The 20,152-nt window shown below is 39.4% G+C and overlaps 3 protein-coding genes across 3 annotated transcripts; 2 read left to right on the forward strand and 1 right to left on the reverse strand.

Annotated features, from left to right (window-relative positions):
* The first annotated feature begins 4,138 nt into the window (after window positions 1-4,138).
* Window positions 4,139-6,047, forward strand: LOC308094736 (uncharacterized protein). The gene is made up of 3 exons (XM_080441550.1): window positions 4,139-4,294; window positions 5,036-5,149; window positions 5,437-6,047. Exons 1-3 carry the CDS (start codon window positions 4,243-4,245, stop codon window positions 5,676-5,678), a joined length of 408 nt encoding a protein of 135 aa, XP_080297676.1. The 5' UTR covers window positions 4,139-4,242; the 3' UTR covers window positions 5,679-6,047.
* A 4,328-nt stretch (window positions 6,048-10,375) lies between these two features.
* On the reverse strand, window positions 10,376-12,682 carry LOC308095300 (uncharacterized protein). The gene is made up of 3 exons (XM_080442303.1): window positions 12,545-12,682; window positions 11,368-11,481; window positions 10,376-11,134 (listed from the first exon to the last, which is right to left on the reverse strand). Exons 1-3 carry the CDS (start codon window positions 12,594-12,596, stop codon window positions 10,896-10,898), a joined length of 405 nt encoding a protein of 134 aa, XP_080298429.1. The 5' UTR covers window positions 12,597-12,682; the 3' UTR covers window positions 10,376-10,895.
* Window positions 12,683-17,783: 5,101 nt separating this feature from the next.
* On the forward strand, window positions 17,784-19,845 carry LOC308094734 (uncharacterized protein). Its single transcript, XM_080441548.1, has 3 exons — window positions 17,784-17,925; window positions 18,745-18,858; window positions 19,155-19,845. The coding sequence occupies exons 1-3, from the start codon at window positions 17,874-17,876 to the stop codon at window positions 19,394-19,396; spliced, it is 408 nt and encodes a 135-aa protein (XP_080297674.1). The 5' UTR covers window positions 17,784-17,873; the 3' UTR covers window positions 19,397-19,845.
* Window positions 19,846-20,152: the final 307 nt, after the last annotated feature.

Below are 20,152 nucleotides of genomic sequence, written 5' to 3' on the forward strand. Positions count from 1 at the left end.
AGACCCCTTACCAGTGTTGGTGCCAAGTTTGGTCCGTATCGGAACAACGGTGGGCCTCGCAGGTCTGGATGTTACGTTTGTGACGTCCGTCCGTCCGTCCACCCACCCACCCACTAGGCAATTTTAATAGGATACAGTATGGGCTCAAAGGGCAGAGAAAACAAGCCCAACAAACCTACGCCCACTGCTGTGAAAACCAGTCCTGATACCAAACCAATATGAGGGACCACCCTAAAGTCTGCGTTGGTTCTGTGAATGCTGTTGTTTTTTAAACTTCATCATGATTAATTCATAATTATTTGTTTCTGCCCAGTTTTAGCCCATTCATTGCATTTGAATGTCACCAGACTTATCAGTAGCCACTAGATCTATTATCATCTGGCTACGCAAGACTAGTTAGTACCTTTATTAGAAGGATAAACCCCTTGAGATGCATGATCTCATTTTCGAGGGTGTCCTTACCACAAATGAACAAGTCATAGCCTAGTACAATACACAGCCAATACAACAAAATAAAGACTAGCCGCTCCCACCCCACCAGTTCTACCCCTAAGTAGCGAAATTCATATGGAGACATTTCCATTAACACAAGAAAACCATAATAAAGCACAAACAGGTAGTGACACTGTCACACCCAGACCCATGCCCACACCCTCATTCCAGGGATCATCACCCCATTATTAACTACTCTCACCTGTTCTCTTTTGTAGATTAGTCCTACTCCGACACACCTCACTTCTTTCCCCTCAACCTCCTAGACCCTGCCACTCCACATTCCTCTCACTTATTATTGTGGTTGCCCTAACAGGGCAACCAGACTATTGTTATCCTCCGAGGCCCTAACAGTTTATTTCAAACCGGATCTCCTCCCACAGTTTATTTTTCCCAACCGTAGGTCGTAGAATAAAAACTTTCAGCTCGTCCTCCCACATATTTTGTCCAAATTTCACAAAAATCGGTACACATGATTTCTGGACCCATGCGATAAACATCTCCAAGCGGAATTTTGATAGTCATTACCGTTCGTCCGTAAATGGCTTCCAAAGTTAGCGGAAGGGGGCCGTTTTACAAAAAAGGCCACAAATCACGAACGAAACGTCCTGTCGATCCCAAATTTGAATCACATGTCAAGGGTGGTTTACTCAACAAATCCACAAAATCATTTCCACTTTGATCCATAGGGGGCGCCACAAATGCTCAAAATGTAACCGTTTAATGCAAAAACCTTATGTTGGGGGGATCAGTCCTCTCAAAATGAAACGCAAGTGATCTCAGGAGTTACGTGACAATGTAATTATTTGGCGCAGCCTCCGACGGTATTCCTCCCAGCGTATTCCCCGAGTCCCGGCGACAGCGACCCGCGACTTGCGTCGGCGCAACCACACTCTGCAATTGCCCTGAATTGCGACGCGTCTAGTCTTCATTAGCTCTCCTCTCCTTGTAATCACTAATCAGCCTAGCTATGGTTCACATGACGCTCGTCTGTCACAAGCGCCATGGAACCGTTTGTTTCTGGTTTTCGATTTTTTTACATTTACAAATCTCACATGTACATAAACGTTCAAATTTAAAATATAAAATTCTGACCCCCATGCCACGGATGTAACAAGTTGAGCCGGTAAAGGTCTAAGTACCTGTATATTCCGTATTGTTCAATAAAAAGCATTTTAATCCGATCGCCGGCCATTTTCTCCGAATTTTCATCGATGCTTTCAACTATGCAACACTACTGGTTGGGAAGTGTATTGCACTCTAATACATTACAAAAATAAATAAAAAAAAATAGAAAATGGCCACCGATTGGATTAAAATGCTTTTTATTGAACAATACGGGAGATACAGGTACTTATCGTAGGCCGGCTCAACTTGTAACATCCGTGGCTCAGGGGTAAGCACTTTATATTTAAAATCTGAATGTTTATGTACATGTGAGAGTTGTAAATGTAAAAAGAAAATCAAAAACCAGGAACAATCGGTTCCATGACTGTCATGGTATGACAGTCATGTTTCAGGGCTATAATCAGCCAATCACATTCTGTCTTCGGTCCATTGATGTACCCCTCTGTTTCAGTTCTCCTCAGGCAGTATTGCCATCAAAGATTGTTAATACATAAGATACTTAATTTCAAGCCTTGCTAATGGCAAGAAATGGTATTCACTTAGGTCTACTAAGTGTTTCCTTTGAGATAAAAACTGTATGTCACTACAGTCTGTCGTCAGATCTAGCGAACATCCTGTGATCTTTGTCACCAGATCTCACAATAATGCCACAGAGGCAGGTCTGGAACAATGTAAAAATTCTCCAGATGTTTCTGTCTCGAAAAATGCCATTTTAGTGTCAGAATATGTGGAATATATGTGGTTTGTAAAGAAATGGTCCAATATTTACGCCAGGGACTGGGGCAAAATAATCTGTCATAATCATTGAAATGAATAGACTCGTGACCTGCTTCTAGTCTCCTAAAGGGGTGGGCCCCCACATGACATACTGTAGATACAGGAAATTAATCAAAGTTGGGGCATCCTAACGTCTCTTGTATTGTTTTTACTTCCTTCAAGTACGTTTCTAGCCTCCCCTAATGGTTCCGTCCGTAAATAACTATTTTACTTTTGTTGCTTAACTTTTCCCCTTGACTATGTTTTTGCCGGGCTTACATGAGGCTTTGTATCTGTTTTCTCCATACATGGTATGTCACTTTGTCCCCCGGCCCCAGCCAAAAAAAGTCTGTCCCCCTTTCGTCCCCTTTCGTCACGAACTATTCATGACATCATTATTATGTCACAAGTAACATACTAGGACTTCATTCTGGGTCTGGCAGAACCAGGTCTCCTGGTCTTGTTTTAAAATATTTTGCACCTCAGACTTACAAAACATATATTAACTGTTTGCCTGCACTTGTGTCCTGCCTACTAAACATGTGACTACAGACGTATGTTTGGGTGTGTGCATGGACGTCACGAGGGCAGTCACGATTATGACATTTTACTTGACGATTAATTGTCACTCAAATAATTACGAGTCGTTGAACACTGGAACATAATATGAATAGAAATTACATTTCTGTTTGGCTTTTAGGCTTTGTAAACCAAACGGTGCACAGGGCAGATATGACAAATAGCTTGCATAATTTAATAACTTCATACCTAAAAAAAAAAAAAATTTAATAGTGTAGATACAGTAGCTACAAGATCAAAACACGTTACATATAATTGCGATTAGGCAATCATGTAATAACTGTGCGTCAGGCCTAGGCGTCACACACATATCTAAAGGCTTACGCATCTACAACAATTAATTAGTACTTTGACTGCCCTTTGGGACCGCGTGCCCTTCAGTTATGCAATACCCGTTGTCAGAGTACTTCTCAATGCCCATCATCATAGTACTCGGGGGCCAGCCTATGACGTCATATGTTGGGAACTTAAGCCCCTCAGTTGAACTTGAGGCCAGTCTATGATGTCAGTATTGTGACATCATATTGATGAAATCAGGGATCTCCATATAATGGCATAAAAGGGTCACAGACAGAGAGACACACAGAGACAGCTATAGGTGGATTTTCGGTACTGGACAACCACTGATCCTACCAACTTCCCACTGGTCACTGCATTCCCTCTGGGTCCTAGGCAATACACACGCCAAGTTTGAAGTTGATCGGTCAGTCTGTTCTCAAGATTCACAGGGAACACAAACACAAATTCCATGCATTTATGGATAGATAGTGTAGTACAGATACTGGGGTGCATGTGAAACCTCTACAGTTATAAAACAGTTCCCCTCTTTTGTCCTGAAATGACAATACACATACATTTACACTTCATGACTGATAGACTAGGATGGGACAGAAACAGACTATAGTATATGACCCCAAAAATGCCAATGATGTCATTTCTGGCATTACATTTGGTACAGTACTTAAACTCACAGCAATTGCACTGTAAAATGGAGTGTAATTTTCTTGCAAGACCTCTTTTGTCTATCATCACCACTCCTCCTGTCATCCTTATACAATGCACAACAGACACGTTGGTATCTATGAGTCATTCACACAGAAGGAATGACAAAAAACCTGTAGAACCGCTTCCTGTGCCGCGCCACCCCAACCCTATCCCACCCTACCTGGGTTGTATTTAAACAACAGACTTGTGCCACAGCCTCATCATTACCCCTGACGGATTTCATCCATTCACTTGGGATCAGGACAATCAGCTTCTTCAACAACACATCACATATACACCAAGATGGCCAGGATCTTATTTGGAATGATTGCAGTGATCGCATCCGTTATGTTGGGTAAGCCTCATCAGTGATCCATGCTAATAATCTGTTTCTTATAATCTCCTTATAGAATGAAAAGAACTTTACTGACACAGAAATCGAGGCTAGTTTATTAACTAACAGAGGGTTTGTCCTCCAGGTCAATGTGCCTTTTAGAGTTAGTTTTTCAGGTTGATAATCAGTGGTCTAACATGTTTAACAAGTAGTTCTTATTGTAGGTGTTTATCAAGGAAAGATAATCGCAGTTATCACTCTGGTCAGCGGCATTATGTTGATATCTCTGTGTCTTTGACTTGACCTTTCTAACGAAAGTAGTACGAATAGTAGAGAATGTGAAACCAGTTTATCATTGGTTAGAATATGATTTCGTTTGACAGCAAGTATAGTTCTTTACAATAACATGTGTTCTCTATGATGTTGTAATTCTTGAATAATTAGCACAGAATTAATAAAACTGTGTTCAATTTGGAGTGGTTTCAATAACAGTGTGTGGACAAATCCACCACATTCACCATTAGAATAGATGAAAAATGTCAAATGATAAACTAAATTAAGTCAATCATCAGTCTGTCTTCTCCTAGCTACTATTCATGAATTATTTTTTAATGTTCCATGTTGATCCCCCCCCCATTTCCAATGATAACTTAAAATAAGAATGTTTTTATACTCCATACACTTTGATCCTATTAAAATTTGTCTTTCAAGGTCAATGATATTCTGATGTGAAACTAACTAACCCAACTTTCCATATTTTAGCGGACAGTTTGACCTGCAACAAATGCAGTGTGGGTCTTTTCGGCTACTGCCTCAATTCTGCTTCAGTCTCCTGTACAGAGAATAGCACGGAAGTCTGTTTTACTGGAGCAGCAAGTAAGTCCTCCTCCTCATAGATGCTCTGATCCACACATCATTCATATAGGCATTCATGCATTCACGCCTGAGAGATAGCCTAGTCACTTTGAATTACTGTACCATCACTTCTTCACACATTTACATGCACCGTAAAATAATAAAACATTTTATTTATAACGCACTTTACATTTTAGAAAATCACAAAGTGCTAAAATACTACTAATCTAAGGCACGCACACACAGCACATGAGTACATATTTGACATTCACATTGACTCATCATCTCTCTGCATTCCTTGTGTCCAGCATTCCCCAGCATCACCGGCTTCAATGGTTTCAACAGCCAGGGCTGCACGGCGACCACCGGATGCAATGGCACCACCAACGCCACCCTGCTGGGCATCGCCTACGAGACCACAGTCACCTGTTGCTCCACTGATAAATGCAACCCAGTCACACTCAGCGGAGCCCCCACGACCAAGCTGTCCCTGACTGCTGCTCTTGGTGCAGCCGTCCTTGCCTCTGTCTTGGGAACCATGATTTATTAGTCACTAAACTGGAATCCAACACCTTTTGTGATAATAAACTCAGTTTGTCAACATTCCTGTAGCAAGAGCGCCAATGAACCTGAGATAACCTATCCAAATCTTTTCAACTAAAAAATCATCGACCATTATTTGTGTGATTTGCACTCAGTTTAATTGTATTAAGTCCTTGTTGAGAGATATTCAGAGTCAAAGTTTTATGTTTTTACTTGACATGTTTACATCATGGAAGTTGATCTATGTAGTGCTTTAGGTAAAACACTGAATTCAACCCCCTTGCATTGTTATTTTTGTAATGTTATTTATATTTTAAGTTACTGTTGAACTTTTGGGACAAAATGAAGGAGAAGAAATAAAGAAAAATAAGTTTGATTACTGTGTTTGCTCTGTTTATTTTTTAACATATTATGATGAAATATTAACTATTTTCTCCCCTATTCTATTTATTCCATTCAAATGAACTTGAGTACTTTGCAGTATATACTGCAGAATATAATTACAGATAGGACAATATGTCCACTGTGGATGAGTATGCTTTCTGATTTCTCAATAATGAGGCTTCCAATACACCGTGTTTGTAAGTACTCCAAAATATAAATTGAAACGTTGTCAATCACTCTCACTCAAGAGAGGCTCCCTGTTCCACAAAGATTCCAGTGCAAAATAGTATCCTGTAAATAATTCTCCAGTAGTCACTCACTAATATGTGAGGAGAAAAAAAAGGTTGTGCGTAATGTCAACAGAGACTACAAGGAGTGGAGCAGTCCAAATGTCCCATAGCCTACTTAAACCTAATGGTATGTCCCGCGCCATTTGAATCTCCTGGCTTCAGACACACACACACTTACACACTCTCACACACACATTTTCCGTATCAATCAACCCGCAGTGAATTGATCCCAGTCTGTCACAACCACGCCGTTCAAAGGCGCGCGCACGTGTGTGTGTGTGTGTGTGTGTGTGTGTGTGTGTGTGTGTGTGTGTGTGTGTGTGTGTGTGTGTGTGTGTGTGTGTGTGTGTGTGTGTGTGTGTGTGTATTTACCAAAGACCACAGAGATGTCCACAAACTATCCACTGCCCTACGGTACCTCCATACATTTACACATTTCTTTGAGTGCTTTTAACTTAAAAGCCTTTTAAGTGTCGTTTCTGGATGTTAGTGTTCAAAGCATGCTTCAGAGTTAAGAAGCAGGAGGATTTGAACCCACGACCTTTGGCTCATAAACAGAAAATGCACACAGTGACCTACCAGGCTGTCTGCTCTGAAATAGTTTTTCTCCTGCTTTAACTAACAACAAACAACGATACAAACAAAATATATCAAGATATGCAGTTGAATTTATTTTATCCATTTGGCTTCTGATAAGTAACAAGTTTAATAACTCACTGTGTAAAGACACTCTCTAGTCTACATGATCCAAAGGTCCTGGGTTCAAATCCAATGGACAGCTGATCTACATTTTGAAGAATCTTGAAATGTATTTGACAATTTCTTAATACTTTTGAAAGTTTTAAACACAAATCTTTCTTCTGAATATGAGTATGTGTACTTTACCTTTTTTAAATATATTATTAACTTATGACTTTCACTCCATTACATTTCAAAGACAAATATTGTGCTTTTGACTCCACTACATTTATAGGAAGGGGGAAAACAATACATTATGAATTACGAATTCCACTTAAGCCCTATTTCAAATATAATGAACATAGTAGATCTAATATAGTGAAAATAGCTTATCTACAAGCTCACAACTCGTCACATTTAGACGTGCTGTAAGCTTGTGGATAAGCTATTTCCACATTTGTTTTTTTGTGGCATTTTTTCCCTGATTTATATGAATCAGATTTGAATCACATTCCTAGGTGGTTTGAAATGAGATTCTAATCCGATTTCTAAACACTCGTACGGTACAGTGAAGCTTGATTCATACTTTGTCATACAACGTGTCACTCGTCGAAAATAGCAGATCTACAAGCATCAGTATTGACGCGTATATATCTTTCTAATTCTTTGGTTAAATATTTATTTAGCAAAAAGAATCCACAGACGAACTTAACCATTTCCACTTTTCAATATACTCCTTTGTTGCCTCTTTTTCTGGACAATATATAGAGGATGAAATGCATAATTTATTAAATAATATAAAGGTAATATCAAATACATTGTCAAAAATGAGAGACAGTGAGGCTTTATTAGCAAGACAGAGAACCACTTCCATAGAATATCTGATGATGGGGCGGCCATAACTGAATGGTTAGAGAGCCCGCCTGGGAAGTCCCAGGCTCGATCCCAGGCCTCAGCAATGTGTCCCTGAGCAAGACACTTAACCCATATGATGGGTTAAATGCAGATACCTCATTTCACTGTGTATGCAAATATACAGTGACAAATATCATAAAGGCGTGATAAAGGACTATATTATAATTATATAGTGATATTATAATATCTATCGCTATTATAACGCTATGATTTTCAGGCTAATGACCCCTTAGCTGACAGAGAGATAAAGCAGGGACCCCATGTACTATAATATTGTATAAAACTGTGTTGCAGATTAAACTTGCAGATTTCATAGATAGCTTCATACTTGTTTGACAGCTGTGTAAATTAATGTTTTTTTTTGTGTTTGTTTTTTACACATCATAGTTTCTATTAATATATTGGATTTTCAGACAATTAACCATCTAAGTAACCAATACTTAGGAATACTTCACTTTGACTCTGTAGTCCAAATAAGAAGAAACATGGATAGCTGTGTAATCAATGCCAAAATATTAGGAAAACATTTATACAAATGCCAAAATGTTAGGAAAAATAGAAATAAAGTTTACACTTTTCTTTTTTACAAAATAAAACTCACAGGGACATGAAATAAATTGATATTACAGATATCTTCTCTCCAATGCATAATATTGAGTTACAAATTTCATTGAATATTCACATTTAGATATCTGTTTGGTTGATTTTATTTTTGTATTCATTTCAACAATCTCCATGTCAACATACAAAACCAACTACTTGACCCATGTTTACCTCCACAATTCTTCTGTCAAATTCTGATGTCAGTTTGTTCATTTGGACACTGAATTGTTCACAGTTTTGTCTGTGAAGATTTGTGACACCCTTTCAAGAATTGGGAAGTCATATAAATAGCCGACCTGGCTACAAGCTTATGCGAAGCATTGTGAGCTGTTTTCAGTGTGCGACACCATCATGTGACGGAGCATAAATTAGGCTTAATAATGCCTCGGCCTTGGTTAAGTTAAGATTGTTGACTTTTGCTGTCAGATCTGTAAGGACATCAAAGTCCAATAACCAAGTGTAATTGGGGATGGTCCATTCCAGGCTACACCGGCCGGTCAAGCAAAACAACAGTAATGTCGCTCACAGACTGAGTACAGTCAGAGCACAGTCAGCCACAGACAGACTACAGTCAGCCACAGAGAGAGTACAGTCAACCATAGCCATGGTTCACATGACGCTCGTCATGGCGCTACTTGTTCCTGGTTTTCTACATTTACAACTCGTACATCTACATAAACGCTCAGATTTCAAATATAAAGTGCTGACCCCACGGCCCTGGATGTTACAAGTTAAAACGCCCGGGTTTAAGTACCCGTACCTTCCGTATTGTTCAATAAAAAGCATTTTAATCCGATCCGTAGCCATTTTCTCAGAATTTTCTCCATATACTTTCAACTATGTGACCCTATCGGTTGGGAGGTGTACAGCACTCTGATACATTATAACAAATGGCCGCAGATCAGATTAAAATGCTTTTTATTGAACAATACGGAAGATACGGGTACTTAGACCCGGGCGTTTTAACTTGTTACATCCATGGCCTCAGCGTCCGCTAACTTACATTGAAACGAATGGCCGCGCAATACACAGATCTAAGTTTGTATTGTTGGGATCGACTGTGACGGATTTGAAGATCGATGTGCCGATCGTGATCGACCGGTTGGTTACCACTGATTTAGATGATGGTTGAATCAATATTGATTCCTTAACATTGATTCAATATAGAGGCTGATTTTTGCTAAATACATTAATATTACTCCTACAGATTTTCACCAAACATCACGCAAATCAGTACACATGATCTCTGTAGTCATGTGATCAAGACAGATCTGACTCTGTCCTCTACCCTGAGCCATCCCACCCTAGCAAAATGAGCAAGGGTTAAATGAGTTGTAGATGTAAGGCCAAGCTGTAGCCTGACCAGTTTGTTTTGGTTTTAAGGCCTTTGTGGTGCTATGGTACCATGAGGTGCATGCATAGTCAAAGTGACACTGGATGAGTGCTCCTGCTAGAGTCCTCGATGTATTCCTATGTCCCTGTACAAAAATCTTGTTCTTTGGTTGACTTTTTTGATTACTTTTGTTGCCATTTTTCACGGGGTGTGACTTGTCCATGTAAGTGAACGTTTTGTTTATTTAAATAACTATATTGGAGTAGTTATAAACACTCACTGAGTACTTCTTTACTGAGGCATTAGAAAGAATACATTATTTAATCCACAGTAGACATATTGTCCGACCTGTAGGCAGCAAACACAACCTCGAACCTGTAGGCTATTCATTATATTGTGCAGTAAATAAAGTGACTATGCCAGTCACTTGAATAGAATAGAATAAATAAAAATGATAAACATTCCATCATATGTGATAAAATAGCATTGCAAACACAGTAATCACACTTATTTTCCTTTATTTCTTCTCCTTCATTTTGTACAGTAAGTTAAACAGCAACTTAACAGATAAATAAGATATAAAAACTGTATGGAAGGGATTTGACTTCAGTGTTTTACATAAAACACTACATAGATCAACTTCCATGAAATAAGATGTAAACATGTCAGGTAAAAAAAGAAAGTATTTGGCTCATATCTCAGCTCAGCATATTTTATTTCATAGTTTGATATACCAATCACAAAGTTTCTATTACTCTTCATCAGCAAAAGGGATGACAATATATCTACACACAATCATGAGTATGAGTTAATACAATTAAACAGAGTGCAAATCACAAATAATATTAGCTTTTAGTTAAATAGCTGAGTAGGTTATCTCAGGTTTATTGGAGTTCCTGCTATAGGTATGTTGTTGACAAACAAGCTTTGGTGGAGAGCCAAGAGGACATGTTGTGTAGCATTGTTGCGGTTGAAGTTGAGTTTATTATTACGAAAGGTGTTGGATTCCAGTTTAGTGAATTTAATAGATCATGGTTCCCCAGACAGAGGCAAGGACGGCTGCACCAAGAGCAGCAGTCAGGGACAGCTTGGTCGTGGGGGCTCCGCTGAGTGTGACTGGGTTGCAGTTATCAGTGGAGCAACAGGTGATCTTGGTCTCGTAGGTGATGCCCAGCAGGGTGGCGTTGGTGGTGGCATCGCATCCGGTCGCCGTGCAGCCCTGGCTGCTGAAAGCATTGAAGCTGGAGATACTGGGGAATGCTGGACACAAGAAACGCAGAGAGATGATGAGTCAATGTGAATGTCAAACATGTACTGATGTGCTGTGTGTGCATGCCTTTCATTAGCAGGGTTTTACTGTGCGTGTGAATGCGTGAAGAAGTGATGGTACAGTAATTCAAAGTGACTAGGCTATCTTTCAGGCGTGAAAATGCATGCATGCCTATGAATGATGTGTGGATCAGAGCATCAATGAGGATGGGAGGAGGACTTACTTGATGCAGCAGTAAAACAGGCTTCCGTGCTATTCGCTGTACAGGTGACATTTGCAGGATTGACGCAGTAGCCCAGAATACCCGCACTGCAACTGTTGCAGGTCAGACTGTCCGCTAAAATATGCAAATTTGGGTGGAGTTAGTTTCACATCAGAACATCATGGACACGTTGAATAGACCATGTCGGCTCTCCCCTCATATGATGTAATTCATTTTATGAATTGCATTATTCTTATTATCAGTTATCACTTGAAAGGTGGTATTTAGTTATTTCTAAAAACAAAACAAAAACAAAAAACGTTCAACATGGAACATAAACAAATGTCAACCTATTAAAGTAACTACAAACAAAACTGGCATTTCATTATTATTATTATTTCGCTCCTTACTCATATTAACTTTAGTTTATCATTTATTTAAGTAGATCACTAATTTATTCTAATGGTGAATATGGTGGATTTGTCTCTGTCCAGTGTCCACACATTATTATTGAAACCACTCCAAACAGAAAACAGTTGTTTGATGATAGTGACCAGTGACTTTTTGGACTACAATTCTGCACATCAATGCTGGGCCAATTATCAAAAATGTTAACTATACCATAACAACTACATCCTGGTTTTATTGAATGACCACACCCAGATATACTACATATACAAAATCAGATCCAAGAATTGAAACATCATACTGCACACATTATTGTAAAGAACTATACTTGCTGTCAAATCATATATATAGATAAATCATATACTAACCAATGATACATTTAAATTATGTAAGTTAGTTGATGCAACAACATTTAGAGACAGTTGTTCTTAAAAACCAACACTGCCGCTTGTTCTCTTTTCTGACAGGTAGTTCATTTACTTCACCTGGTGTCTCAGAAAATCAGGTTCCACATTCTCTACTCTTTCGTTAGAAAGGTCATGTCAAGGACACAGAGATATCAACATATGATGCCGCTCACCAGAGTGACAACTGTGTTGATTATCATTCCTTGATAAACACCTACAATAACAACTAACTACGTTAAACATGTTAGACCACTGTTTATCAACCTGAAAAACAAACTCTAAAAGGCCCATTGACATTGGATGGTTGTGTCAGTAAAGTCTCTTTCATTCAATAAGGAGATTGTAATAACAGATTATTAGCATGGATCACTGATGAGGCTTACCCAACATAATGGATGCGATCACTGCAATGATTCCAAATAAGATCCTGGCCATCTTGGTGTGTATGTGATGTGTTCTTGAAGACACGCAGCTGAATGTTCCCAAGTGAATGGATGAAGTCCGTCAGGGGTAATGCTGGGGCTGTGGCACAAGTCGTTTAAATACAACCCAGGTACACGATGTTGGTACACAATTTTGGGGGGGGGGGGGCAGGAAGGGGTTCTACAGGTTTTTTGTCATTCCTTCTGTGAGGTGAAATACTCATCGGTAGAGAAAAAATCACACCCAGTGTGAAGTGGGCGGTGTGGTCCAACCAATATTGTGGACCAACCATTGTACACCCCTAACTTTAAAAAAAATATAAAAAATAATGGTGCCTTCACTCAGTCTCCTGTGTCAGTAGTGCTACAGCAGACATTAAATGTGTATGAAGTGGGTGGTCATAAGGTCCCACCCTGGTTTTCCTAATGAACTGTGTGTGTATGTGTGTGTGTGTGTGTGTGTGTGTGTGTGTGTGTGTGTGTGTGTGTGTGTGTGTGTGTGTGTGTGTGTGTGTGTGTGTGTGTGTGCGTGCGTGTGCGTGCGTGCGTGCGTGCGTGCGTGCGTGCGTGCGTGCGTGCGTGCGTGCGTGCGTGCGTGCGTGCGTGCGTGCATGTGTGTGACGGTGTGTGTGTGTGTGTGTGTGTGTGTGTGTGTGTGTGTGTGTGTGTGTGTGTGTGTGTGTGTGTGTGTGTGTGTGTGTGTGTGTGTGTGTGTGTGTGTGTGTGTGTCCGTCCGTGTGTGTGTGTGTGTGTGTGTGTGTGTGTGTCAGAGTGTGTGTGTGTGTGTGTGTGTGTGTGTGTGTGTGTGTGTGTGTGTGTGTGTGTGTGTGTGTGTGAGAGTGTGTGTATGGTTTGTTACATAAAAGATCAGGTTCTTTTGTGTGCCATAACGCCCCAACTTTACTGTCTGGAAACAGCGGGGAGCAACACTGCTCCACCACCCCCACTGTACTGAGTACATCGATGAGTATTGGCTTCGGTGCCCCCCCTAGGCTGGACAAACCTGTGACCTTGCTTGCAGGGGTTGGAATTGAACCTGTGCCCCTGGTCGCCGTGTGGTATTTACCAAAGACCACAGAGATGACCACAAACTATCCACTGCCCTACGGCACCTCCATACATTTACACATTTCTTTGAGTGCTTTTAACTTAAAAGCCTTTTAAGTGTCGTTTCTGGATGTTAGTGTTCAAAGCATGCTTCAGAGTTAAGAAGCAGGAGGATTTGAACCCACGACCTTTGGCTCATAAACAGAAAATGCACACAGTGACCTACCAGGCTGTCTGCTCTGAAATAGTTTTTCTCCTGCTTTAACTAACAACAAACAACGATACAAACAAAATATATCAAGATATGCAGTTCAATTTATTTAATCCATTTGGCTTCTGATAAGTAACAAGTTTAATAAGTCACTGTGTAAAGACACTCTCTAGTCTACATGATCCAAAGGTCCTGGGTTCAAATCCAATGGACAGCTAATCTACATTTTGAAGAATCTTGAAATGTATTTGACAATTTCTTAATACTTTTGAAAGTTTTAAACACAAATCTTTCTTATGAATATGAGTATGTGTACTTTACCTTTTTTAAATATATTATTAACTTATGACTTTCACTCCATTACATTTCAAAGACAAATATTGTGCTTTTGACTCCACTACATTTATAGGAAGGGGGAAAACAATACATTATGAATTACAAATTCCACTTAGCCCTATTTCAAATATAATGAACATAGTAGTAGATAGTAGATAATATAGTGAAAATAGCTTATCTACAAGCTCACAACACGTCACATTTAGACGTGCTATAAGCTTGTGGATAAGCTATTTTCACATTTGTTTTTTTGTGGCATTTATTACCTGATTTATATGAATCAGATTTGAATCACATTCCTAGGTGGTTTGAATTGAGATTCTAATCCGATTTCTAAACACTCGTACGGTACAGTGAAGCTTGATTCATACTTTGTCATACAACGTGTCACTCGTCGAAAATAGCAGATCTACAAGCATCAGTATTGACGCGTATATATCTTTCTAATTCTTTGGTTAAATATTTATTTAGCAAAAATAATCCACAGACGAACTTAACCATTTCCACTTTTCAATATACTCCTTTGTTGCCTCTTTTTCTGGACAATATATAGAGGATGAAATGCATAATGTATTAAATAATATAAAGGTAATATCAAATACATTGTCAAAAATGAGAGACAGTGAGGCTTTATTAGCAAGACAGAGAACCACTTCCATAGAATATCTGATGATGGGGCGGCCATAACTGAATGGTTAGAGAGCCCGCCTGGGAAGTCCCAGGCTCGATCCCAGGCCTCAGCAATGTGTCCCTGAGCAAGACACTTAACCCCTATGATGGGTTAAATGCAGATACCTCATTTCACTGTGTATGCAAATATACAGTGACAAATATCATAAAGGCTTGTGGACTATATTATAATTATATAGTGATATTATAATATCTATCACTATTATAACACTATGATTTTCAGGCTAATGACCCCTTAGCTGACAGAGAGATAAAGCAGGGACCCCATGTACTATATTGTATAAAACTGTGTTGCAGATTAAACTTGCACATTTCATAGATAGCTTCATACTTGTTTGACAGCTGTGTAAATTAATGGGTTTTTTTTGTTTTGTTTTTTACACATCATAGTTTCTATTAATATATTGGATTTTCAGACAATTAACCATCTAAGTAACCAATACTTAGGAATACTTCACCTTTGACTCTGTAGTCTAAATAAGAACAAACATGGATAGCTGTGTAATCAATGCCAAAATATTAGGAAAACATTTATACAAATGCCAAAATGTTAGGAAAAATAGAAATAAAGTTTGCACTTTTCTTTTTTACAAAATAAAACTCACAGGGACATGAAATAAATGGATATTACAGATATCTTCTCTCCAATGCATAATATTGAGTTACACATTTAATTGAATATTCACATTTAGATATTCTGTTTGGTTGATTTTATTTTTGTATTCAATGTCACATTTCAACAATCTCCATGTCAACATCTGTAGGTAATCTAAACACCTCCTGCATTTTCACTGATGGCTGTTCTATGTCAATACTGAGGAAAGGGTTTGATACAAAACCAACTACTTGACCCATGTTTACCTCCACAATTCTACTGTCAAATTCTGATCGTCAGTTTGTTCATTTGGACACTGAATTGTTCACAGTTTTGTCTGTGAGGATTTGTGACACCCTTTCAAGAATTGGGAAGTCATATAAATAGCCGACCTGGCTACAAGCTTATGCGAAGCATTGTGAGCTGTTTTCAGTGTGCGACACCATCATGCGACGGAGCATAAATTAGGCTTAATAATGCCTCGGCCTTGGTTAAGTTAAGATCGTTGACTTTTGCTGTCAGATCTGTAAGGACATCAATGTCCAATAACCAAGTGTAATTTGGGATGGTCCATTCCAGGCTACACCGGCCGGTCAAGCAAAACAACAGTAATGTCGCTCACAGACTGAGTACAGTCAGAGCACAGTCAGCCACAGACAGACTACAGTCAGCCACAGAGAGAGTACAGTCAACCATAGCCATGGTTCACATAGCCTCGGAAACCCAGGCTTTTTATTTTTGTTACAAAAGAAAAAAAGCCTGGGGGAGCCATGCAGGAACGATGGTCTTGGACCTTGTTATCTCCTAACCAATCAGAATGCAGAGGGGCATCGCTCTAAATTTGGTGACGTCAGCGTGCTCTGTGCACAGGCCGAGGGGGGGAGGGGAGGGGAGGCGGGGACATAGATTGGTGAAGCAATAGGAAGCCACACACAAATCCGGGCGGCTGTGTTTGGGTCCGCCCTTCAAGACCATGGATTGAGCTCGTAGCCTCAGGCTATGGTTCACATGACGCTCGTCATGGCGCTACTTGTTCCTGGTTTTCTACATTTACAACTCGTACATCTACATAAACGCTCAGATTTCAAACATAAAGTGCTGACCCCACGGCCCTGGATGTTACAAGTTAAAACACCGGGTTTAAGTACCCGTACCTTCCGTATTGTTCAATAAAAAGCATTTTAATCCGATCCGTAGCCATATACTTTCAACTATGTGACCCTATCGGTTGGGAGGTGTACAGCACTCTGATACATTATAACAAATGGCAGCAGATCGGATTAAAATGCTTTTTATTGAACAATACGGAAGATACGGGTACTTAGACCCGGGCGTTTTAACTTGTTACATCCATGGCCTAAGCGTCCGCTAACTTACATTGAAACGAATGGCCGCGCAATACACAGATCTAAGTTTGTATTGTTGGGATCGACTGTGACGGATTTGAAGATCGATGTGCCGATCGTGATCGACCGGTTGGTTACCACTGATTTAGATGATGGTTGAATCAATATTGATTCCTTAACATTGATTCAATATAGAGGCTGATTTTTGCTAAATACATTAATATTACTACTACAGATTTTCTCCAAACATCACGCAAATCAGTACACATGATCTCTGTAGTCATGTGATCAAGACAGATCTGTCGGATTTTTCATATTCCATCATGATTGACTAACATTGGCTTCCAAAGTTTGCCAATTGCCGTAAAACTTTGCATGCACATTCCCACTAGGCCAAGGAAGAAATGCCACTCTATATATTTTCAAATCGGCCTCATGGCAGCACTATAACAAGCAGATTCATGTTTTTGCCTATAACTCTTGAACTGTAGGTCATGCAATCAAAATAAAACTTCCTTTGGATTCGTTGGATCATTACGGAACTAAGCCGCTGCCATTTCCACCCGACAAGTTTTCCGCCATGTTGCGCTTTTTTTACTAATACCAATCTTATCCAAACCTTACTCAAATTGGTACTATCTCTGTAGTCATGTGATCAAGATATATCTTCACATATGATTCCCCAAAAATGCCAATGATGTCATTTCTGGCATTTAATTTTGGTACAGTACTTTAACCTCACAGCAACAGTGGCATTGTACTGTAAATGGAGTGTAATTTTCTTGCAGGCAGTTTTAACATCAAGACATCTTTTGTTTATCATCACCACTCCTCCTTATACAATGCACAGCAGACGCAGTGGTATCTATGAGTCACAGAAGGAATGACAAAAAACCTGTAGAACCCCTTCCTGTGCCGCCACCCCCACCTCATCCCACCCTACCTGGGTTGTATTTTAACAACAGACTTGTGCCACAGCCTCAGCATTACCCCTGACTGATTTCATCCATTCACTTGGGATCAGGACAATCAGCTTCTTCAACAACACATCACATATACACCAAGATGGCCAGGATCTTATTTGGAATGATTGCAGTGATCGCATCCGTTATGTTGGGTAAGCCTCATCAGTGATCCATGCTAATAATCTGTTTCTTATAATCTCCTTAGAGATAGAGATAGAATGAAAGAGATTAGAATGAAACTTTACTGACACAGAAATCGAGGCTAGTTTACTAACAGAGGGTTTGTCCTCCAGGTCAATGGGCCTTTTAGAGTTAGTTTTTCAGGTTGATAATCAGTGGTCTAACATGTTTAACAAGTAGTTCTTAGGTGTTTATCAAGGAGAGATAATCACAGTTATCACTCTGCTCAGCGGCATTATGTTGATATATTTGTGTCCTTGACTTGACCTTTCTAACAAAAGAAGAGTAGAGAATGTGAAACCAGTTTATCATTGGTTAGTATAGGTGTTATCTATGATGTTTAAATGCTTGAATCGGATTTTGTATATGTAGTATATCTGGGTAATTCAGTAAAATCACGGTGTAGTTTATAATTTTTGATAATTAGCACAGAATTAATAAAACAGAACAGTCTAGAATGTTTGTCCAAAAAGAAATTGGTCACTGTGTTCAATTTGGAGTGGTTTCAATAACAGTGTGTGGACAAATCCACCACATTCATTAGAATAGATGAAAAATGATAAACTAAATTAAGTCAATCATCAGTCTGTCTTCTAGCTACTATTCATTAATTATTTTTTTATGTTCCATGTTGACCCCCCCCCCCCCTCATAAATAATGAAATACCTATTTTCAAATGATAACTTAAAATAAGAATATTTTTCCATACACTTTGATCGTATTAAAACTTGTCTTTCAAGGTCAATGATATTCTGATGTGAAACTAACTAACCCAACTTTCCATATTTTAGCGGACAGTCTGACCTGCAACAAATGCAGTGTGGGTCTTTTCGGCTACTGCCTCAATTCTGCTTCAGTCTCCTGTACAGAGAATAGCACGGAAGTCTGTTTTACTGGAGCAGCAAGTAAGTCCTCCTCCCATCCTCATAGATGCTCTGATCCACACATCATTCATATAGGCATTCATGCATTCACGCCTGAGAGATAGCCTAGTCACTTACTTTGAATTACTGTACCATCACTTCTTCACACATTTACATGTACCGTAAAATAATAAAACATTTTATTTATAACACACTTTACATTTTAGAAAATCACAAAGTGCTAAAATACTACTAATCTAAGGCACGCACACACAGCACATGAGTACATATTTGACATTCACATTGACTCATCATCTCTCTGCATTCCTTGTGTCCAGCATTCCCCAGCATCACCGGCTTCAATGGTTTCAACAGCCAGGGCTGCACGGCGACCACCGGATGCAATGGCACCACCAACGCCACCCTGCTGGGCATCGCCTACGAGACCAAGGTCACCTGTTGCTCCACTGATAAATGCAACCCAGTCACACTCAGCGGAGCCCCCACGACCAAGCTGTCCCTGACTGCTGCTCTTGGCGCAGCCGTCCTTGCCTCTGTCTTGGGAACCATGATTTATTAGTCACTAAACTGGAATCCAACACCTTTCGTGATAATAAACTCAACTTCAACCGCAACAATGCCACACAACATGTTCTCTTGGCTCTCCGCCAAAGCTGGTTTGTCAACAATTCTGTAGCAAGAGCGATAGATTTGGATAGGTGAGATAACCTAGCCAAATATTTTCAACCAAAGGCCCATCAACCATTATTTGTGTGATTTGCACTCAGTTTAATCGTATTAAGTCCTACTCATAATTCCTTGTTGAGCTGTGATATTCAGAGTCAAAGGCTTTTGTTTTTACTTGACATGTTTACATCATGGAAGTTGATCTATGTTGTGTTTTAGGTAAAACGCTGAATTCAACCCCCTTGCATTGTTCTTTTTGTAATGTTATTTATCTATAAGTTACTGTTGAACTTTTGGGACAAAATGCGAGATGCGAGAAGAAATAAAGAATAATAAGTTTGATTATTTGCTCTGTTTATTTTCTCACATTTTCTCTTCTATTTATTCCATTCAAATGAACTTGAGTTGGCTACTTTGCAGTATATACTGCAGAGTATAATTACAGATAGGACAATATGTCCACTGTGGATGAATATTGTATGCTTTCTGATTTCTCAATAATGAGGCTTCCAATACACAGTGTTTGTAAGTAATATATAAATTGAAACGTTTTCAATCACTCTCACTCAAGAGAGGCTCCCTGTTCCACAAAGATTCCAGTTCAATTGTATCCTGTAAATAATTCTCCAGTAGTCCCTCACTAATATGT

The sequence above is a fragment of the Gymnoscopelus braueri genome, assembly GCF_963280865.1.
Source record: "Gymnoscopelus braueri genome assembly, chromosome: 11".
Classification (NCBI taxonomy): Eukaryota; Metazoa; Chordata; class Actinopteri; order Myctophiformes; family Myctophidae; genus Gymnoscopelus; species Gymnoscopelus braueri.